Source organism: Streptopelia decaocto, assembly GCF_964273445.1.
Source record: "Streptopelia decaocto genome assembly, chromosome: 2".
Taxonomy (NCBI): Eukaryota; Metazoa; Chordata; class Aves; order Columbiformes; family Columbidae; genus Streptopelia; species Streptopelia decaocto.
The window spans coordinates 14446262-14470277 of NC_138655.1; the positions used below are offsets into that span (position 1 = coordinate 14446262).

Here is a 24016-nt window from a genome sequence, read left to right on the forward strand (position 1 = left end):
TATAAAAGCTTGCCAGTTTTATTTGCGTACAAGACAGAAATGAAAGAGGCTCACAATAAATTATCAGTGTGCTCCCACAGAAAATCCTTGTGTATTTATATCATGTGGGTTAAAAAAAAATATTCTGTTAACATAAGACTTCTTTGCAAAAGGGTAATAGCTGGGTTCAAGGAAACCTGATTACGCATTGTTCTCCGGTGAATGCAGCCGGGTTAACTCAGTAAAGCGATTCATCCAAAACCAACAGAACATAATCAACTGGAAACACATGGATAACAAAACATTAACTTTTCCAAAGGGTTCTACACACACCAACTAGCGGATGCATTTTTTTTTTAGATACAGTTGGAATAGTGCACGGAACAGAACTCCAGAGAAAGATCTACAGGTGACCTTTCATCATCATCATCTAGCACCAACCCACTAACATACTAAGTTTCTGGCATGCAAGATAATTACCATGATTTGTTGTGTCAACTGGCCATGTACACTTTTTTCTCCTTTAATACAAGAGCCTGTAAACATCTTCTGGGACAGGTTCAGCACCTGGACAAGAGGCCACACAGAGATGCACATAAAATATTTCCCTTTTTTAAACAGTTCACCGAGAGGGTTTTTTCCCATTCGCCCTGTCGTGCGCTGGAGTCTTGAGGCTCCGCTTGGCGATCCTCCGCGTGAAGCGACTGATTCCCGGCGATCTCAGCTCAGCGGCTTCCATCTCTTCTCGAACAGGAGTGAACTCTGGTTGAGCGATATGAGGTGATGGGTAGGAGGACTGGGAGTACGGGGCTGGTAAGGGGTAGGACCCGTGAACCATGTACGGCTCTTGCTCACCATCATACATGTCCTCGGGGTCATAGATTTGGTAGGAGTTATGTGGCAACTGCACTACGGGGATGTCTTGATCAGTTGGCTCACCGTATCCACCTTAACCCACCACCACCAAGAGTATTCATATGGTTAACACAGGAGGAGGGGGGCAGAAAATTAAAGCACTCATTAGGAAATTGACATTTCATATATAGATATATTTATATATAATGTGTGAGTGTGTATATATATATATATCATCTTTAAATACACATCTTTTATTCACACAAAGGAACAGTGGAAACATTTAACAAAATTAATAAGCTGGAGCGATTGGAAACCCACCAACAGACAGCCAAGTTAGTTGGAAACCACCACCAGAATTTGTCAAATGGCCAGTTGTAATCCTGCGCTTACACACTGCGCCACCTGCCTCCTTTAGCTTATCCCAATTACGGTCTAAAATACGTGATTAACAGGCAAAATGGGTCAGGCGAGACTTTTTGAGCGTGGCAAGGCAGCTAAGTGCATGTCCAGCAGCGAGTGAGTTCATTAGTGGTAGTCAGTGTCGTTGATGGAAAGCACAGAGCAGTTCAGCATCCACCTCTGACCTTCCTGACCCAGCCTGGGCCTCTCACCTTCGGGACTGGTAGCCATTGTAAGGGATGGGGCCTTCAAACAGGAATCCACCAGCGGGGAGGGGAAGGGAGGAGGAAAGGACAGGAAGAGACGACAACAAAAACATTCAGGTGAGTAAAACATACAAATCAGCTCCGGGGTAGATTAAACCGTAAACATCAAACAAATATGTCTCATGTGTAACATCTGTAGTAACCAGTGGTTCGCTAATAAATTTCAATTTTAGGTTGGGGGACATGATTTTTGGCGATTGTGTTAACTTCCTCCCATGGCCTCTCCGTGCAATGAGACGGGAAAGTAGGATACAGAGAAGACGTAGAAAGAATCATTTTCTCCAGGTTGCTTCGCTGGTTAATGACAGACACGTGCATCCCTGCGTCAGGTCACTCGACCAGGGGTTTAGTAAGGGTCATGCTCTCATGCCATTCCGAGGCACACGGGAGGGGAACCCGAGCGAAAAAACATTTGGAAAACTACAAATGTAAAAACTCAGCTGTCACACACATTAGAGGCAGGGGTTCAACACACAGACATGGAGATGGAGCAGGGTCCTAACTACACAAACACATAAAGGACAAAAACCCACTACGTGGGATCCGTTTTACAGGCCACAAGAGACAGGAGATTCCCAGCCTGGGGTCACCTTCTCCTCACACTGCAGTCCCATCAAATACAGTACCACCGGGCACACACATTTTTAGGGACCTACCAAGGGAGGTTTAGGTTGGACATTAGGAAAAGGTTCTTCACCCAGAGGGTGCTGGAGCACTGGAACAGGCTCCCCAGGGAGGTGTCACAGCCCCAAGCCTGACAGTGTTCAAGAAGAGACTGGACAATACCCTCAGACACATGGTGTGAACTGTGGGGTTGTCATATGCAGGGACAGGAGTTGGACTCGATGATCCTGGTCGGTCCTTTCCAACTCAGGACATTCTATAATTCTACCACGTTTTAGTGCAACGGTAGCCTCCATCTCACTTTGGCTGTTGGAAAATGCCCCCCTGACCCAGCGATCGGCTCCCCCTGCTCACCTCCCATGCCGTACTCACTCACCTCCCATGCCGTACTCACCTCCCATGCCGTACCCCGCGCAGGAGGACGGGTCGCAGTAGCCGGGTGGGCCAGAGGGACCCTGGGAGCCTGGGGGGCCTGTGTGACCAGCAGGACCTCGAGGGCCTGGAGATCCTGGTGGCCCTGGGCTGCCAGTTCGACTTTCTCCCGGAGGTCCTGCGTAGAAGGTGAGACGAAACACCTGAGTTGTGTCTTTCATAGAATCACAGAATAGTTTGGGTTGGAAGGGACCTTCAAAGGTCAACTATTCCAACCCCCTTCATGAAAGCAGGGAGCTGAGGCCGCCTCTTCTCCAGGGCTGGAAAACATGGCCGTGTGTGCTACCAACACCTCCAGGAGACAGCAGAGGGGGGAGCTGGTCGGTGTGAGCTGAGGGAAGGGCTGAAGCTTTCCTTGGCAAGGAAGACCAAGCAGCAGCCAGAGAGCAGGAACCCACTCCTGACGAGCCCCCTCTCTGGCCACTGCTTCGTCTGCCTTGCCAGAGACAGCGTTTAGCCAGGAATTTATACCAAGCAAATGTTTCACCAAGCGTCAGACGTTCAGAAGGGCAGTTTCTCAGGCCGGACAGCCCTGCGCCGCTCTGTGTTCACCCCCTCTGGGCGACGCTGCGCCCCGGCACCTGTGCTCCCATGGCCAGGACACCCTAGGGAAGGCAATCCAATTTTACACCTGTTTCAACAGGACCTGGATCTCAGCCTCTACACTTTTTCAGGAGCTAGATCTAAATCCCTGTGATTAATGTGCCCAGTTATTCTACATTTCTCTGTCGAGTCACAGTTAGGCATCGCCTTAAGTCAATGAGAAAACAAATGCAATTAATCCAGATTAATTTTTTCCCCTTTCAGACTCCATCTCTGAAAATAATAATTAAAATATTTTTTAAAAGAAGGTTTATCACAGGGAAAAGGAAAATACTTGTGTGACTGATGACACCATCACGTGGCACATCACAATGTTGTATTACAGAGTAAGAACATTATGACAGTTCAGGTGCCTAAACCACCAACTCTTCTGCTGCTTAAGGCTCAGAAGCAGAGGATGGAGCCCTGTGGCTTCCCACATGGGTCGGAATGGCCTAACCCAGGCACCTCAAACACCACAACTTTACCTGTAGATCCCGGTGGGCCTCGGGGTCCTTGTGTTCCAACACCTGGATTGCCTTTCTCTCCTTTCTCGCCCGGTAAACCTAAGGAAACAGTACTCATCAGAGTCACATTTTGAACCGAACTGCGTGCAGTGTTTTTGTTATTTAACGAGGATTATAGTTCCATATGCTATTTTTCATCTAGAAACAGATGGCAGAGAAGGAAAGAGGTAAAAAGAAAGAATTATTTGGTTCTTTTTCCCTCCCTTCCCCGACAGCTTCTCAAGGGAAACATGGCATTCCTGGGGTCTTAAACATTCCTGCTGCCGCGGTGGTTTCAGCGAGGTGGCATGCAGAGGCATCGGCCAGTTTCCAGGCTGTGCTTCCTGCTGGAAAGCTGCCTCTGGACTATACCAGGGTACAACCATCCTAAGTCAGAAGAATCCTCAAAGCCTCACAAAGATGCCTATAAATTACTCTGTGGCCCAGAAAAGTCAAATTTTTAATGCAACAGCCAATTTGTCTTCCAACATTCACCCACCGAAGAGTGGTTCAGCATAAGATGGTTCTAAGCACAAATGGAGAGAGTTATGGTGGGTTATTGCAGAGTCTTGCTAGAAGGCAAGAAAGGAGTTTCAGCCCAGTCAAAATCTGTCCCTTCAAACAAAGCCCAGCCTAAGAGTTTCCTGATCACAAAACCGATGCGCAGCTGTTGAGTTGTGCTCCCGCACTTGCTCATGGTTCTCAATTTCTATTGTTGGGTCTGATCCATGGAGATCACAGATCTAGTAATCCAGAAGGCATCACCTTCTTCCAGCTTTCCACCTCTGTCTGCACTGCCACTGTGGCACCCTATAAAAACACTTTCTATACGCAGCGATCACAATGAAGGGTGCCGAACTAGAGTAGGTGTCAAAACTACAAATTCCAGACCCTGAGTTTCCACTGGCAACTTGGAAACTCTCATAAAGTCTGTGTTTGATTTGGATGGTTCAAAAACACCAAATCCAGGCTGGTTTGTGGGACTTTCCCCCATTTTTCAGACCTCCCAGCTCTCGTAATTGCCCTCACCCCTTCAGAGCTTTTGCACTTTCAGAGTCAAAGCCAATATAGAGCACATCCGTAAAAACAAAGTAGAAAGAAAACAGCTGCTGCCCTTGATGGAGCAATATCTACAGTTTCAACTGACTGGCCTCCTTCTTTCCCTCCTGCTCAGGTAAGTGTTACCTCCTAGGGAAAAACACCTGGAGGACACCTGCTTTTTGCAAGGAGCCATAGAGGATTTTCTTTTTTCCTTCATAAGCTAATTCTGATGGAAGTAAATAAGTAAGAATAAAGTCTAACTGCAGAAAAAATTGTAATTAAAACCCATCACTGACCAAGAATTGCTCCCACCAAGTTTATTAGATAAGAGTCTGCTGAGTTACAGGGGATTCGGTACTGCTGAGGAATTCTAGGTCTTCTACAGAACAGGAGGCTTCCAGGGCACTATATCGTGTAGCCCAACCATACTGAGCACAGCGCTTTTAACCAAAGCATGATGTGTTCTTTCTCTTACCTCCAGAAAGCTTTTTTGCCACTCTCCTGGCATAGTTGAGGTATTTTTTGCTTCCCTTTTGTACTTTATATTTCCTTTGATTGCACAAGTTTAGGGCTCTTTTTTTTTTTTCCAATTTGTTTTGGTGATCAATTATTTTCTCATCGAGAAATTATACAACCACAGCCACTTCCACAACATTTCCCATTAGGGTGTTGCCAAAGCTTTCCAAGCATTTCTAGTAACACTGTGTTCAACAGGAGAGACTTGGCCACCAAGAGAAGAAATACCATGGCCAAAATACATTAGCAGGAAGTGTCAGAAGAGAGCAGGTGTGATAATCTGGGTGATGATGTTTATACCAGTATTTTGCAAACAGCAGGTGTCTTCTTACTTCTCCTTCCAGAGGACACTGGGCAAGACAGAACAAGGCCTTGTACTCCTCATCCCTGAATTTATGGATAACGCAATATTTATATAATTACTACTAGAAGTGAAATCTTTCTGTTTGGTTGTCTTGACTCTTTAGTCATTTGATGACAACAATGGTGCATCAGTTCCTTCTAACATTCCTCCCTATCGATGTCAGCACATGTTAGCAGTGTTACTAGATGTGCCTTTGACCAGTGTAGGAACACAAGTGCAGGGTGTACCCCAGAATGTGCTTTCACCTGGAGACTCCAGCTCATGCCTCTAAAACCTGTTGATTTGATTACCAGAATTCTTCAGTTGCTGAATCACCCCCCTCAGCTTATTGGCAAATTCTTGCTTGTATCACGAGCATAAGCTTGTTATCCCATGACTGACACACTGACTTATTGATCACAATGATATTCAAGGACATGAAATTCTTCTGAAGGATCCCTAGGTTCTGCTTTGCTGGTTTAATACTCTCGCCTGTGCTTACTATGACATTCGAAGCAAAGCAAGTACCTCCTCCACTGTTTAAAATCTCTGGTGAAATTCTCAAAACGATCTGCAACCACAAGTCTCAAGACCTACAGAGCTGCCACGAAGCCAGCTTTTCAAAGGGCATTTGGGCTTGGCACCAGCATGGAGCCACATCTGATGTGCATCACTCAGTTAAGCACTGACACTCAGTCTGGGGCACCTGAAGAGAGCTGGGCGTTTGGGGCAGGTTACAGAACCTGGAGTGCTAAAAGGGTCACAATTAAATAAAAAAGTGCAGATAGTACAAAGTGGCTCTGCCATGCTGAGACCCACCTCTTCTGTCCCACGTGCAGGCTCTGCAGATTTTTAGATGATGGCATACAGCTGAAATCCAGAAATCCTGGATGTTTAAGTTTAGACAATCTTGATGAGGTGGCTCGGATACATGACTCTGTGTTCTCCCCCTACTCAGTGGTTCAGGCTACCACCTCAGGATAGAATCACAGCATCATTTAGTTTGGAAAAGACATTGAAGATCATCAGGTCCAACCACTAACCTAACACTGCCAAGTCCACCAATAAACCATGTCCCTAAGCACCACATCTACACATCTTTTAAACACCTCCAGGGATGGTGACTCCACTACTTCCCTGGGCAGCCTGTTCCAATGCCTGACGACCCTTTCCGTGAAGAATTTTTTCCTAATATCTAATCTGAACCTCCCCTGGCACAGCATGAGGCCATTTCCTCTTGTCCTATCACTTGTTACCTGGGAGATCAATGCCCTCCATGCTACAACCTCCTTTCAGGTAGTTGTAGACAGCGATAAGGTCTCCCCTCAGCCTCCTTTTCTCCAGGCTGAACAGCCTCAGTTCCCTCAGCTGCTTCACATGCTTCATTGCCCTTCTCTGAACTCTCTCCAGCACATCAATGTCTTTCCTGTAGTGAGAGGCCCAAAACTGAACACAGGATTTGAGGCGCATCCTCACCAGTGCTGAGTACAAGGATGTGTTGGGCCAAAAAGATCAAGAACGGCTCTCTAGCCTAACTGCTCAAAAATTTATCAGGGAGAGGCAGGCCTCGTTTCAGACCTTATTCCAAGATCTAATATCCAACACACAGAGGAATATATTCATCAAACTGGACCACAAGACCTTCTTCCCAGTGGTGGTAGTAGGTAGGAAAGGAACACAGCTTCAAGCTGCCTGAAGTTAGATTGCCTGCTCTAACCTTTAACTACTGGAGAAAGGCTGGAGAGGAATTAGCACCTCCATCATTTCTATCAAGACTCCTTCACACCTAATCTTCTTACTTTCTGTCTTGCTTGTAAACCACTGCTTTCTCTTACAACTGAATTAGTTCCTACCAGCCTTTTGCCAGTAGATAATAAGCAGCCCCCGGCCAAACTACAAGTATAGTAAAAGCAATGTGACCAGGTTGTTAAAGCTGTAGCCTTCAGACTGTTTTAGACTTCCAGATTATTAAGTGTCCAAAAGGTAAGTTTCAGGAATTTAACATCCATAGCCTTGGTAGCCCTAGCTCCTAAATCTCAGTGAAGGTCAATGGGCCTTTAAGTGTTTAAACTTCAGCATCTGGAAATTTGCTGACATCTTTTCTTCTGGGATTCTTAGCAATGCAATACGTGGGATTCCTGTTCTCAGAGACTGCCTTCCAAAACTGAGTCTGAACCTCCTGTTTGCAGCGCAGGGTTTGGTTAGCAGAGACTGCAGTTTCAGTCAGAAGTGCTATCCAGAACCTTTGATGAATGATTGCATTGCACAGGGTATGTAGGGAGCAGTCCTACATGGCAGATATATGCTCTAACCTACATTTATATTCCTGAGGGAACCTGCCAAAAATCCACGTCATCTGTGATCAACAACTGAATTCCACCCATTTTGAAGACAAATTGCTCAGGCAAACCTCTTGGCCTGCATTCCAGGTACCTGAAATTTCCTTAGCCCTGGCTTGCTTCAAACAACTCTGTTGCAGTTCTCTACTTCTGCTGCAGACCTTCTCACAAGGTAAACGTATCTAAATTGCCTCTACATGTCCTGTAAACAAATATTTGCCATTTGCAAAAGGCAAAGTCTGTCCGTGTGCATTGCTTTGATCATAAGAAGACTGGTCCGTGATGGACCATTGCTTATCCTACTGTACAACAACATTACATGGTGTCTTCAAAGGCAATTGCCCTGAAGTTTCCAAATCACAGCTTGCCATGTGCTCAATTATTATTCTTTACACACACAAGAACACACGCCCATACGTGATGTTCGCAGAATAAACTCCAGTAAGAAATGATAAATATGGAACAAATCTACTCAGTCTAAGAATAAAATGTTCATTCTGGAACAAGTTCTGAAGCTCTTGCGCAGGGCTAACCTTTGAAATCACATGGATATCAAGTTCCTAATGCAAACATACTGCAGGCCAAGATACAAGTCTGCTTCAGGTTTCTTTCAGTTTAATTTCCAGTAAAGTTTACCCAAGTGAAAGAAAACAAACACCGAAGCAAGGATACCCTACTCTTAAGGCAAAACTCATGAGTTAAAATCAAGCACTTCGTGGGCTTCCCTAATGGACTTTCCACCAAAGCTCTTTAATGAGAGTAACTTAACAGATTCCCAGACCTTTTGGTCATCGTTAATGGCTCCTCCTGTAAACCACAGAAAATTCAAAATTCACCCATTTCACTTTCTGTCAAGGTCACCTTTGCATTTCACTAGAGCACAACTGAGAGAAAGTCAAGGCATCGCTCTCCAAGTTGCCTCAATGGTTAATCGCTCTCAGGGATAAAAGTGTGCATCACATCTATCATTTGAGTGGCTTCAGATTCTAGTGTTTTCATACTTGTGCTCTGGACATACTTCAGCAACAACATCAAACTGTCTCTCCCCCTCCACACTAACCACTTTTTTATGTCTTGTCCCCATCCAAAATAAGCAATGCCTTGGGTTCAGCCCCATCGAGATCACAAGCAACTGAAATCAATTATTTCCAATGCTCTGCTAAAGATACCTCTGATAGCATCAGTTATTAAAAACAAAACCAAGATCACAAACACATTGTCTAGCAAAGAAAATCAAATGTCCATGGAAATCTTTGGTATTGCTTATCTATTTTTGTCTGTAACAGAATACCATCCTTTGAGGAGAACTGCATTTTGCAATTACGAAAAATTAAACAGCTACCAAAAATGTGCTCTTTCAAAGATGTTCACTTGTAACCATACTGTATAATAACACAGGGTGATTGTTAGTTGACTCAACTGGCAAAAGTTCCATGTAATTCCATCGAAATTTTTCCATCAGAGCTGTAAACATGTGGCTTTTGATAACAAATATTTAACTATTCCATATGAAGCCAGGAAGCAAATATAGATGAAGTTGTACTTGAGAATAGTGATTTTCCCAGTGACAGCTTAGGTATTTATTGTATTTTAATCACAACGGGATGGAGGGAGTAGCCAGAAGCTTTGTGCATCACTTCAGGACACAGCATGAGAGCAGAAGTCCACCCAGCAGAAGAATAACTGCACTTTCACAGCATGTGAAATCTAGTGGTGCCTCAGCACAAGCTTTACTACCACTTCTACATTTTTCCTCAAAGTTGAGAAAACTACCCATATATTATAAAAATAATTGGAAAAAAATTCTGCAGTACTCCAACTACTTTCTCAGCACTGAGGAGCCAGACACTAGTTATTTAAGTCCCAGTTCATAAACATAGAAACAAAACAAAAGATGTTTGAACTAGCTGAAATAAAAATAGAAACCAGTGCTGTGAACTAGTTAAAATAAAAATAGAGATGAGTGCTGTGAATAATCAGTGTTTATTTATACAAGTATGTAAGAGCAGAATTCTAGTATTTATCTGGGGTTATGTACTATAGAGAACTGATAACATAATGTGGCCTCCTTAATCTTTAAATCACCGGTTCAATTCAAATGGCTTGTTGGGGCACCAATAAAACGCTCATATTGCTAGCAAATATTGAGATTGCCAGAGAGTATTTTTTTTTCCACATCATTAAAAAAATACAAGTGATAAGACCCCACAGTGTACAGCTAAAAGAATAATCAACTAGGAAAACTAAACAACAAATGCCTTAGTGCGATCCTAATCCATTCACTTGTGTCTACACTGGAAAAAAAATAGATCTGAGCTGGCAACAGCCACTGAGAACTGATTGTGTCAAGAGAATGATTTCTTCTTTCTCACGGAGTTGAGTCTTTCTTGGAAGGACCAGCTCAGTGTGTTACTAGTGAGAGGATACATCCAGGAATGGGACACCCTGGACCTAGAAGTTCAAGTGGAGGTTTTGAGCACAACTCCAGGACACAGTCCCAGTCCAAACCTCCTTCCAAAACATCTGCCTAATGTTTGGCAGAGTGACAAGGTCCACAAGGAGAAAGAAGCTCTTGGCCAAGCAAGTTAGCAGCGAGGTTCACTGATGTGAAGATCTCCCACTGCTGACATTTTCCAGTAAAGCTCTTTGGTGTACGATTGCCAACCAGTTCTACACGCTGCTTTGCAGAAGTTTCCCCCTCTCACAGGCTGGGATTGATGGGTGGTGGGCAGGAGGGGTGAGCAGGAGGAAACACCTAGTGTGCCCCTGCTCTTTTGTCTTCTTTCTACCAGCACCTTGCCACTCAGTTCAGAGGCTCTAACAAGTTCTTGCAGCCATCTCAATAGTTTGAACTCTTAGGTTAAAAAAAAAACAACCCAACACTCCACAAGATAAACAAAAGGTATTTTTTCCTTTTAGTGTCTATTGATTTTACTATGTTCTGTGGACACTGCTTCTCTGTTGCAGTGTATTTTCTGTATTTAAAGGTGGAGGCTGACTTTTTTCTAATCTGGCACTGCTTTTGAACACTAAATTGACTTCATATACAACCAAAATGCTGATGATATCAGCAAAAATAAACACATTGTTCATAAAGACTTTCAAGTGGCTGGCTGGAAGTCTTCAGGATAGGACTACACATGTGACTTGCTGAACAAGTTAAATACAAACAATGTTCTGGAACAAAGCAAGGGATGGGGCCTGAGTCCATTTATCCTCCTCTCTGTAGTCACCAGAAACTCAAACCCCTGCCATCCAGAAGCAGGGTATTTTAGTCTGCTGCTTTACTGTATGATGTGTAATTAGGAATCAAGAGAGAACTGGGAATGCACAAGAAACTTCCAGGCAATCTCCATAAGCATAAGAAGCTGGTAAATATAATTTTTAGTTATCATTAATGCATTTTGGGGTTAAGTTAGAGCGATTCCTTAGAAATGGATTCTGAAACATCCCAAGGGTCTGTACAACTCAAAAAGTATCTTTCTGCTGAATAATCTGCTACTACATTAAGCACACATCAATCTAAAATTTCAGTTGTTTCTGAAGAAATTAAATCCTTAAGGACTAATAAATTATTCTATATTCTTATCTACTTTCTGAATGAGCTTCTTCCTCATCCTTCCAGATTCTCTGCCAGGCTCCAGTTACATTAGCATACTAAAATCCGTTTTCACACCAAATAAACTAGCCAGTTATTTTGTCTTTAAGTTTACACATGGACTCTTGATTCTTAAACAATCTCATTTTAAGCTATAAATACTGTAAAACACTCCCAACATTTGGCATCACATTTTATGAAATTCTGCAGAGAGCTCTGGCTGACTGATTACAATCCTTGAAGTATGCTCGATAAGAGCTTGCTCTCTACCAAGAATGAATCTCCCCACAAGCACTACCTGCCAAAATCAGTCCCTTCAACATCAGTTATCTATATAGATTGGAAAAGAGTAATATTTTTTTAATGTGTTTTTACCATTTCTGTACTCGCTCTTTTACCAGTGTTGATCCCCAGATATTAATAATATCAGCAGTGCGTTAACCTACATCATGTTTCATTTAAATGACTGTATCTAATCACTCTGATTTCATAGTAGTATAACATGCGGGTCTGGCCCTCAGCACAACAAATATGATGCAAAATACACGCTAAATGCTAAACAGGTTTCCGTTTTCGTAGCCTGGCATTTTGGTTCCTGCATTCCTGAAGTCCCAGTGAAATATCCTGTGTGCTTAAAAGTCCCTACCTGAGAAGCCATTTAAAATACACCAATATTACTATGGAAGCAACTGCCCTGAAATCTGCATTTAGTCTCTCCAGGTCACCATTTGCTTTGTCTTCTGATTTTCTTTCCTAGTTGCTTCCTGCTCCCTCATTCCTCCTTCTTTCTGGTCTTTACTCAGCTGGAGCAGGCAGCAGCATGACTGAGAGACCAGTACCCTAAACCTTGCCTCTTTTTTCAAGAAGGTAATTGGAATTATAGTCTTGAGGAGAAGGAAGGACCCACAGACTCACAGGTTCACTCAAAGGCTTTCTTTTGAAAACAGTGCTTTAACTCTTGTCATCATAGCTACTGTGAACTGGAACCACTGAGCTCCTGAACTGAACAGGCTTCATAGCAGTTCATTAACAGCAACACCAATTCACCGCTCTTGAGTATCACATTTGTCTCTTGGGTTTTTGGTCAGTTCCTCTTGTGATGCTCTTCAAAGCACTTGCACAATCATAGATCTACTCAGTCCTACCTCTGTGAGGTTAGTGCTACTCCGGTACACCGAAGATTGCCAGGGTTGCACAGAGAGAGAGTAAATCAAAATATGGAGTTTGTTTCTTTATTAGACAATACTGGTGGAGGAAAGGGGAAAGGGATCTAGCCTACATGTAAGAATGCAGAAGAGAATGATTGCAAATGAAGAGTTAATTGTATTACTTCTCTCTGACTTCATAATTTCCTCTCCTTGATTCTCTCAACCCCTCATAAAGTAAGATTTTTTTTCCCTCTTATTATCAACCTCGCTCCTTTCAAATGATCATAATTTAGAAATATTCAGACACACATATTTCAATTTTGGCAGAAATGCTCAGTCTTTCCCCAACATGGACATACCAGTTTTGCAGCTGACTTTCTTCAAAAGCTCCTTTGCTTATACATTAGATTTCCAGATCACTTCAGAGTCCTACTAAGATGAGAGCATGATGTGATGGGATATGCCCAATAAGATGCCACCAGTCTTCAGCAATTTAGGCATTAAACCTCTGTCTGATGCTACCAAATCACACTCAGCAAAGCCTATATTACCTTCATGACAGAGTCTCCAGAGCTTTCGCTATGGTCTGTGTTGAGCTCACCAATCAATTAGTGAGAAAATGGTTGTTCTCACATTTAGACAGGAGACAAAAGCCATCAGAATGTAGCAGGAAAGGGAGATATATTTTTGTACATGTGAAGTATGAAGCCTACCTCTTTCTCCTGGTCTTCCTGGTTGCCCAGGGCTTCCTGGAAACCCTTGCATGCCCGGTGATCCTTGTTCACCCTGTGGCCCTGGAGCCCCTGGCCGACCTGGCTCACCAGGAGGTCCTGCGATGGTTCGTGTTGAGACAGACTGGCTTGGAATCTGGTTCAGAATTGAGTTATATCTTGCCATATGACCTGTCAGGAAAAAAAAATGTCCCCATTCTCAAGTTGTAGTAGAGAATCTGGTTCAGCTAAGTTTGAATAGAGCACTGGCAGGTCCTCAAGGCTGTGGTCTGTCATGCTTTGATAATATGAAGTTGTGTGCTTGTCAATGGGAAAACAGTGGTTTAGGCAGTACACAGAAAAGGGGGAGAACTATTGTGTATAATATTATTTCCTTGCTTTGATTTTTTTTTATGTCTATAAAAATTTAAAATTGTCACAGCAGAAGCTTCTGGGTACTATAATAGACTGGAAACAATTCAGACTTTTTTTTAGATGCCTGATGCTAATCAGCTCTAATTGGACATAAATCCATTTGAACATGAATTGAGTTGGAACATAAATCCTGACTGTCTAGCCTAAAATTAATTGATACCCTTGAATGCTCTGAGAAGCATCATATTTGTAAGCAATTGTGGCAGGAAAAGATCCATTCTAGAGATAGAAGCGTATGAACTATGGATGTACATACCCTGGATGAGTTGTTCACACACTTGCCGAGCAACAGCACGCACCATGGCTTGGGACTGGAGATCACCCTGGATAATAACAGCAGCAGCATCAGAACACATTTCTTTGAATCATTTTTCTCTTGAAAATGCTTAGAGTAATGAAAGACATTCATTACCCCTGAGAGATTATACTCTCGCAGATGAGAAAAAAGCCAAAGAAGTTTTGGGATTTCCCTCGTTTCCATGAGCGTTTTTAGCCAGCAAACAGAGGTCTGAGAAGATAACCCTAATGAGAGATTTGGGGACATGCCTAATGCCCCTTACTTCTCACCTTCAAAACATTAACGTAGCTATATATAAAACACTGTCTGGAAAAGAGGGAAAGTTTGCCTGATTGCACAGAGAAAACTATTGTGCCTGTAAACACAGGGAAACATAAACTGTTGGAGAAAGCTTTTTATCAGACAGAAAGCTTTTTATGAGACAGAAGGCCAGACCACAAAAAAAATGGTGGCTAACACAAACATAGACTTACCCGCTCACCCCTTTCACCCTTAGCTCCAGGAGGACCCTATGGAAAGATTCAATACAAAATGAATTATCATTTTTTTCTAGCTCAAGATTTTTAACCCCTAAGCATTGTCTCCCTTGCAACATCACAGTAAAAGGAGAAAAAGCAATCAAGGAGCAAGGCTTCAGGAGGGTCTGTGACAATAACGAACATACCTTTGCCATTTCAGTACTCAACAAAATGTTCACCTTTGGCAATTACATGGAGACAACGACTTTCTCAGGGGTTTGTCATGTACTGAATACTCTTGTTTCAAATGGCAGCAAGGGCAGGCCACACGGCATTTTACCTGGCTGAAATGGGTCTAATTGTCACTGAAGAAGACAAGGCTGGTGTGTGACAAAATATCGGTCTGAAATTTGCAGTATTTGCTGCACCAAGGCTCTGCACCCACTAGGAACAAGTTGTCTGGGGCAGTTACAGCTTCACCACTGGAGGATTTTGGGGCAGGCTGGACAACTCTCAGGACCTCCTGAAGCGAGCAAAGATCTGCTTGAAGAGCTAACCATCTCACTGATGCATGGGCAAAGCACAGCTTATTCTACCCTGGGAAAGAAACAGCTCCTACGAGATCATTTTTAGACCTCTTTTCTATTACTTTACCTTTTGGGAAAGACAGTTATTGAAATTAATATTTTTTCACCCACCTAGCTGTTTCTTCAGAACTACTAGAGTCTAAATATTCACAGCAGAGGTCTTACATGACCCACAGGAATATCTATGCTCTAGGAAATTTAGTTCAATATCTGGAACATGTGTTTGGACAGGAACTGACTAGTCAGCATGTTATACATTGATAGTAATAAGTTCCATAGCTCACCAAATCTCCTTAGTAGATTGCATGATTACACTTAGAAACTATGCAGAACTGGGCATTAGGTTATTATCTTTGCTTATATATTATCAGTCAATTCATTTCAACTTAACTAAATAAAAATGCTTGCATTGGACTGAATTTAAAAAAAGAATATTCTACAAATTATGTCAGAAGTATACACTGTCATACTCAGATGCCTTTAAAAATGAAATAGAACATTCACTGGAAAAACACTGAGCAGACTTTATAATTAACTCAGTGGTCAAATGTTAAAAAGTGAATACACAATATTATCTGAACTGCTACAGTGAAAAAGAGGTCCCCTGCAAATCTTGTCTTTTACATAATTTACACACCCATTTTATAGTTGTATTCCTTTCTTCTAGCTAAACTATTTGGTCTTTTTTTTTATAGGAAAGAAAATAATATCTGAAAGACAAACTTAGTATTAGAGGTTCCTAATACTTATTTTCAGTATAGAGGGTGTAATTTTCCACTCGGTGAAACTGATGGTCAAATTTATAGCAACATTATAGAAAAAGACCTGATCATTAGTCAGCTGCTCTGATGTAAATCCAGAGTAACCATGAAAGCAGTTTTTAATTCATGCAATATTTTCACAGTGTGAAAATCAGAATAATATTTTGGAAATATTCAGGTTAATAAATGGATACTTCAGATTCCTGAGTGGTACTTGAAGTGCAAGGGAAAAAAGGAGAAAGTAATTACACACAGACTACAAATTCACATACTGTTATGTTTTTAACTTCTGCGTTTTAGTCTTGTGGTTTGACTCTCTAATCCCTGTATTGCAAACGCCGTATGTAAGAATAACAAATGAATTTAATTATGAAGAATGAACAAAGAAAGATCAATAACATGTTTTGGTTAAGCACTAACTTCAAACAGATCCCAAGCTATAAATATTGAGGAGCTCTGTAAAATAGTGGAGCCAGGAACAGGAAACAACACACAATAGCAAATACTGCAATATTAATTAATTTTACTCACAGGAGCTCCAACATCACCTTGTGGCCCCTGGCTCCCAGTAACACCTGGAACACCTGGAGCACCAGGTATGCCCTACATGGAAAAAGAGAAAGAAAATACTTAGTGGTGAGGACAATCAGCATCCATGGATCCTGATGAGAGAAATAACTGTGATGGAGAGGAAGCGCACAAAGCACACCGTTCTGCCAAAGATCACAGATGCTGAGAGAGAGGACTAAGAAATGTATGTTGCAGGGAAAAGAGCATCGAAAGCACAGCTCTGAAAAAAGCTCTTGAGAAAAAAGGACTTGTGTAGCTTGTTTTCTGAAATAGGGCTGCTGGACTACAAGACTAAATCCTGTGATGTTACTACCATGTTTGGGGGTGATGACTCAAAAAAATTCTTTGTACAAAGAACAGGATTGCTTGTAGAATACTCAATACCATCAGCAGTTTCACCTGACTTCTTAAAGCTATCAAGAAGGCATTAACCTTGCTCTACTGCCCTATTTGAGAAGGATGAGACAGATTTTGGAGGCATCACGTCTCACTTTGAAGGCTGAATGTGGCCTCTGCCGTGTCTCTTGATTACTTCATGAGAGCATCTGAATACCTGCACTCACTGCCGGCCTCCAGACCAAGCGAAACTTGGCAGTTTACTTCAATTAACAAAACTGATTTGAATTTCTAACAAAAAAAAAAAAAAGAAAGTGTCTTCTTTCAAAAGTTAAGAGCCCTAATACCTTTTATATAGTGCAGTTACTTAAGAACAAGCTATCAATCTAATGATGGAACAACTGTCTCTCCTTCCCATGGGAGAAATTTTTTCTTGAGCTAATTAAGAGTTGAAAGAAATGACACTGGGCGAGCAGTCATGAGAATTTTAACTTCCAGGGAGAACCCTTGGCCTTGGTCTATCCACTGAAGTCTAGATAACCATGATCTACAATCCCTCTAAATCTTGCTGATTTTTACAGTAATTAATTCCATGGGCAATACTCACCATTGGGCCAGGAGGTCCTTGTGGGCCTGTGGGTCCGTCTTTGCCAGGAAGGCCCTATAAGAGAGAAATATATGCAATTTTACTGGCTTTTTATATGTACTTTGTAAATCTGTTCTATTTCATCTAGAAGTCTTTCTTTTTTCCTCTGCTTTTAATTAAATTAAGGACCAGTGGTAGTGCTTCTTTAGAAGAAAAGTCCATTATTTGCCCTGAGGAGGGTTTATTTCTGAAAATCCAACTAGCCTCACAATATTTTTGAAGAAGCAGCAATGAAAGACTCTTTGTACTGGCAACTTTCACCTCAGAGCAAATTTCACTTACAACACTGCTGTAGCGAGTAAATGAGAGTGTTTGCTGTCAGACTGCTCTACCACAAGATGGGTCACATGTCTACATCTCAGTGGTTGCAATTATTCACGGTCCCGCTGATTACGTGCTGAAAGATGGCAATGGCGAGTCCACCTCCCTGCCCAGCGATGCTGCGCATGAGCAGGAGCCATCACCAAGGTCCTGCCTCAGGGAGCAGCAGCAACGCTCATGTGGTTTCCATTACGAACGTGCTTCAGAACTTCCAGTAATGAGAGCCAAAGACTAAAGATAACTTGGAAACTGGAAAGCAAGCAAATCATGAGGAAAAAAAAAAAGACTGACCAGATGTAGAAGAAAATGCACTACTAATAAAGTATTCTTGCAAATTAACCCACGTGCACATTGTGTATCCACCTGCTATCAAGCATAGGTTTCTGAACAGCCTGGTGATAAGTCAATTCCTTAATTACTACACAACCTGAAAAGGAGAAATGTGATGTTATCTGTGGCTCAAGACCAGAATATAGAAGTGAGAGTAGCAGGAAAGGGAGGGTTTGAATGTGTTTATGATGACACACACAGTAAGGAACATTCTAGGCCCCAGTAACTCATACAGCTTCAGAAAAAAAAAAAAAAATCACATCTTTTTCATGTTGTACTTTTTTTCTGAATCTTTATTTCTGACACAGTTTTAGTAATGAATATAGCATGAACTACTAGTTTTATGCTTTACATAATTTGGAAACTATGATTCAAACCTGCTATCTTATGGTATTAAAAACTGCTTAGGGAATATTATCTGCCATGTACTGGGAAAGGATTTTTTTTAAAATCCCACAGGAAGGTTGTTTCAATGATAAAATAAGCCATATAGTCAACTCATATTACATCATCTGTGCATCCTTAGTCTTGATAAGGAATATGTTCTCCTTTCACAGTGTAGCCAGATGGTTCCTGAAGCATCAAGGACCAAAGCAGCTCCCGTATCACACCAAGAACTAAAGCAAATGTAACAGGTACGTGGCATCGAAATAAAGACACTCTTAGTGTCTCTGTTACAGTAGTTTTAAGATATACACAGGGAAAAGATTGCAAGCCTAGCTCAAATTTGCAAAGGAAAGCATGTTCAGTCTTCAAGATAGATATTTCTAAAGGAAGCAGACAATGGCATAAGGAACTTTGAAATGCATTCAAAATTATAAAATAGAGTTTCTGATATTCTCTGGAAGAAGCGTTTAGTTCTGAAGAAGGTTTTGAAAAATTCAGTGATAACTATTCACAGTTTCCTAATAACATGGAAGTTCCTAAAAGATAGTGCAAATTAGATTTGTTTTTATAACAGTGAGATCTTCAGGAACACTGATACCCTCATATTTATAAGTATATTTCACTTTTTAAAGAAAATATTTAGAATCTATGTTTATTTTTGATCATTCTTAAAGCAGGGTGAAAACTGGTTGGACACTCTTAAGGGCTTAATTTAAGTTGGAGGGAAATGTAGAGCTTTCCACCAACTTCTAGGATCTAGTGTGGATTCACACAAACTTCTAAAGAAAAATAATGCTGTATGTCACTCTCTTCTCCCATCCTAGAACTAACAGTATGACCATAATCACACTATCTTCGAATATATTTCACCATTTCTTTCCTCTGAGCAGTATTCTTCTTGAATACTGCCTATTCTCCTAGGATTCATTTCTCTTGGCACTGTGTCTGTATCGCTTGGCCACAAATAAATCACCTCCTACTGTATTTGTTACATGTGAAAATTACTATTTATAAATGAAGTCAAAGAGAGGTTTGGTTCAAGAAGGAGTACGGTAATATCTATTCTCTCATGCAGGTAAAAGATGAAAGATACTTGTTAGTGCTGCCAACAAGGTTTGAAGCTGATGCTACTCAGACCATCTGATGGCCTGAATGGATCTGACACTCTTTCCAAACTTGTGAGTAGTGAGCAAAAGAGATCAGTAAGTACCAGGATATTGGCAGAAAGACTGGGAATGTATTTCTTCTGGCTCTTTCTCACATTATTTTTGGTCTGTGTAATGTAGAAGAAAATAGAGCACTGTGAGAATTCACAAAGCTGTATTAAGAGCACCGAAGCCTTAAAGGTGTTATTCACTCTCCCACTTATTGAAGTCTCCTCTTTGCTTAACCATCTGCAGAATTTCTGTGGGGAATTACGTAGCACAACAGCACTTCCTCTGTGATGCTGTCACACCCAGGACAGGAATGACTGTACAGAGCCACTGAATCTCCTCCACGCAGCTGCATGTCCAAGAGCAGGATGGGACAGGTTTTGATGTGTGACCTTAGATGCAGGGCAGTTTAGAATCAAGATGTATATTATTTTGGAAGATTAACTTAAGTCAGGACATGTTTTGCCAATGGCATGAAAGAGAGTTATGGAGAAACAGTGTAACTATGACAGAATTTTTTATAAGGGATTTTATTTGCCAGAATACAAATGGCAACAGGGGAAATTATCATTACATGTTAGGAAAAAAAATGTTACAGTGAAGGCAGTCAAATAAATACCATCACAGGTTGCCCAGAGACATGGAGTCTTCACACTTGGAGGTGTTCAAAACTCAGCTTAACATGCACCTGAGTAACCTGATCTGATCAGAACTGTTTTGAGCAGACTGTTGGACTAGATGATCTCCTAAGGTCCCTTCCCACCTTAATTTTATTATTCTATAAATCCCACTATAAGACTGTGCATTTAAACTGCCTACTGGAAATAGCTTCTGATCTATGCCATCCCCTGAACCACGTGCTGAAAGAGTTGCAATTGGCCCAGCATAACACAGCCAAGAGGAATGACGAGCAATACACTGTAGAGGTCACCAGCCAGTGCCCAAAACCACGTTCTGACAATATCTAATTTACTAGTCTGGATGCAGGCTTTGTCTCACAGCTGGTCTCTTTGCCCTTCTCTGACCAGGAGCCATTAGAAGCTGAAGAAATGTTTAAGAGACTGAATCATCCTCTCTATCAGTTAGAGGTATCTTACTGCAGACCAGGGGCTTCAAGCATGATCAGGTAGCATTGGTTAATGCTTCTGGAGTCCAGTCTAGCTGCAGCACCTGAGCAATGGAAATCAATCCTTGACAGTTTAACTCTCTGCTCGAACCCTAAAAGACATATAGGGAAACACATCCAGCAGAGCTTCCTCCAGAACTTTTTAACCTGCTAAGGAAGATCCATGCCTTTTTGCCAAGGAGAAGCTTGACCAGGAGAAGATACCCCTGAGGAAACCACCAAGCGATAGTGAACAGTCACAACATCACAGGCACAGGAGACATAAAGGTGGGAATCAGAACGACGGAGATCCCTCTCTACATTTTGTTATCAATCAGAGCATGCTTGCCACTCAGGATGATATATTGGGTTTCTCTTGTTGCAGCTGCGTAGATCTGTCCTCTCAAGTGGCCTCACTTTGCAAGAAAGAACAGGGATTGCAATTGTGATCTGACCTTGGATAGTAGCCATGGAGATATGGGAAAAGGAAGACTTTCCACCCGACACCTACACATTTTAACAAGGGTCAGCCTCAGTCTGCTTCCAGACTTTATGTTCTTGGCTGAAAGAGATGAACCAAAAGCACAAGAGAATCTAATTCCTGTCTACATACTCACCAGAAGCACGATGTCGGTTTGGATTCTCCCACATGTGCAATTCAAGCTATAGGTTTCAACATGATATGCTTGGGAGAGTTGGTGGGGAAACACAATCTGTTCTCTTCAGTAAAATATTTCTATACTGCCAGCTACAGATATGGGACAGCAAGAGAGGATGTGAAGCAACTGCAGACCCAGCCATAAAATAAAAATAAACCATTTTCTATTTTATAAAATCCTTTATAACACTCTTTTATAACTGGAAGCTGATGAGAGGCAAGGGGACTGCTCCTAGTGTGGAGTCTGAGATGTAGACTTAAACCAATTACCAGACAGGTCTAAAAATATTATCATGCATATTCCTTTTTACTCCGGTTCAACCTTCACACAGTATTTTTATTACATCCCACGTTTTTCATAGGGAGGGTGTTTCATTATGAAAATTATCTTTGTATGAATTCACACAACTGAGAAGGGAGATGCTCTATTTCTTAATGAGGTACTAAAAACCACGAAAAACAAACAAACCAGGAACTAAAAAGCAGAAGAGCAGAAATACAAAAAGAATCTGTATAGACTAATTGTTGAATTAAAACATTAAGATGAAAAAAAGACATTTTCTCAACCGATTTCAGAAAAAAAACCCAGAAATTATGAATGCTAGAAATCAAAGCAAAAAGGAAGGAAAAAGAACTAAAAGTGAAATGATATCCACTACCAGCAACTGGAAGGAAAAAATCTCCATTCCAGGACTTCTTGAGTCCAACATGACATTATCCTCAGTTCAGCAAAGGTCTCAGAGATCTCCTAATAAATATCAGTCCTGTGCTTACTCCCATTAAAATCACTGTGACTTAGCCATCTGTTTAATACTTCACAGCACTGGTACCACTATAATATAAAATATTTAAATGAGCAAAATATACTAAAGAGGAAATGAAAGCCAAGTGAAGAATAATGTAGAAAAAGTTCTAGTAGTATAATATCTGCAAAACAGTTTGGCATCTTGGCTAACAGGAGGAAGCCCAACAAAAGGAACATTTTACAAAAAGGCAATTCGCTTCTCAGGAATTCTCCAGTTCGCTTTGCTGTTGCTACAGTTATGCCCATTAGAATTATGCCTTTCTCCAGCACTCAGCCTTCAAAGAGACTGCGGCAAAATCATTGGTTTGAATCTTCACCCATTAAAAGCAATTTTATGTTGTCATAACTTCACAGGAATCAAATGAATTACACCACCATAAAATTAGTATAACATCATTGTTTGTTGCCATAGAAATAATTGCTGCTGGACAATATTGCACAAGGGTCACACAGAGACAATAACAGGCTAACAGACCTGGTGTTATGAGATCTAGGATATTTATCCAGCTTCTTTGATTAACACCAGAAGAAAGCGAACACATGAACAAAACACTATTACCATATCTATAAAAACTGGCAATTTATTTAATTGCCCTGCCTTATTATAGATGGCACTGGGGTCTCGTACAGAATAAGCACTGCATGACCTTTCCAGGCTGTATCAAAAACCTTTGCTGCACTAGTTTTTCCCCCCAGCTTTTCTCAGACGTGCTGTCTCTGCAACAACCTTCTGACTTCCAGGTGGAAGAGCTACAAGAGCTCTGAGCTGCTGGTTGACACCAAGACAAGGCTGGGGGCCTCCACTGCTAGATAGAAAGTTAGCTGCAGAATAAAGTGAAAACACAGAGTTCCCTGCTCCCTGAATTGCAGAATGCTCAGCGTCCCTTGTGACCAGGAATGCAGAAAGAGGAGACACGTAACCCTCACATGTACAGTGTCTAGCACCAAGTCGCTTCCACCTGGCTGTGACCAAGATTAGACAGCGTGGTGGCAAAAATCCAAGTATTCATCAGGCTCCAGGTCTTTATTAACCTGGAGATGAAGAGGCGACACCAAGCTGGGGGAATTCGGGTGGAAAAATTCCATTACAGTAAAAAAAGAAGACATAAAAAAAAGGGAGGCAAAAATGAGCTTCCATACAGAAGCAGCATCACAGTATAATAAAGTAGGAAAAGGAATACATTTACCTTCATATTTCACCACAACTTAATTGAAAATTAGAAGGCTATTCATCTGATTAGAAGTTTATTCATATGACTATAATGCTGTATCAATCTTTACCTTAATAAAATTACTTTCTTTTCTTGATTTTAGAGAAAAACATATATGCATTGCCGAAATTCTACAGTAACTTCAGCAGAAGTAGTTCTATACATAAAAATATGACAATGCTTAAATTTGTAACAGTGAGCTCCAACACATATTTCGCTATAAGGATTTTTGTTTTACAACAAGGTCTCAGGTTAATGCCAGAAATCCAGAGAAGGTTAACATATCCAAAAAAAGGATCACAAATATGTAAATCTTGTTCAAGTGAAACTGAAAAGTCATATTTAATAATTAACTTTTGCTGTAGACAATAAGCTAGTATTATGCTAACAGTAATTTTCCAGCATCAATCTAATAATGAAATTAAAATCCCACCAAGGAAACAGGGTGGAGGACTTACAGGTTTAACTGCACATTTTTTTACTAATTCCTAGACAGACTAGAAGTATCTTCATTATTATACATGATTATACATTCAATATTAAATTCCCTTGTAGTTGCCTCTGTTATCCATTAATTATCTACAAAGCAAATTTAGATCACTGCATTGGATAT

The 24016-nt window shown here is 41.3% G+C and overlaps 1 protein-coding gene across 1 annotated transcript in view; it reads right to left on the bottom strand.

Annotated features, from left to right (window-relative positions):
* The window catches only part of COL14A1 (collagen type XIV alpha 1 chain), a 124893-nt gene continuing 100877 nt past the window's right edge, over window positions 1-24016 (bottom strand). The window contains exons 41-48 of the mRNA XM_082045131.1: window positions 17394-17447; window positions 16412-16483; window positions 14548-14583; window positions 14033-14099; window positions 13345-13533; window positions 3629-3706; window positions 2521-2676; window positions 1-927 (exon numbers count right to left, since the gene is read on the bottom strand). Coding sequence (XP_081901257.1) covers window positions 602-927; window positions 2521-2676; window positions 3629-3706; window positions 13345-13533; window positions 14033-14099; window positions 14548-14583; window positions 16412-16483; window positions 17394-17447 — 978 coding nt within the window. The 3' untranslated portion in view covers window positions 1-601. The remainder of the gene's footprint in view (window positions 928-2520; window positions 2677-3628; window positions 3707-13344; window positions 13534-14032; window positions 14100-14547; window positions 14584-16411; window positions 16484-17393; window positions 17448-24016) is intronic.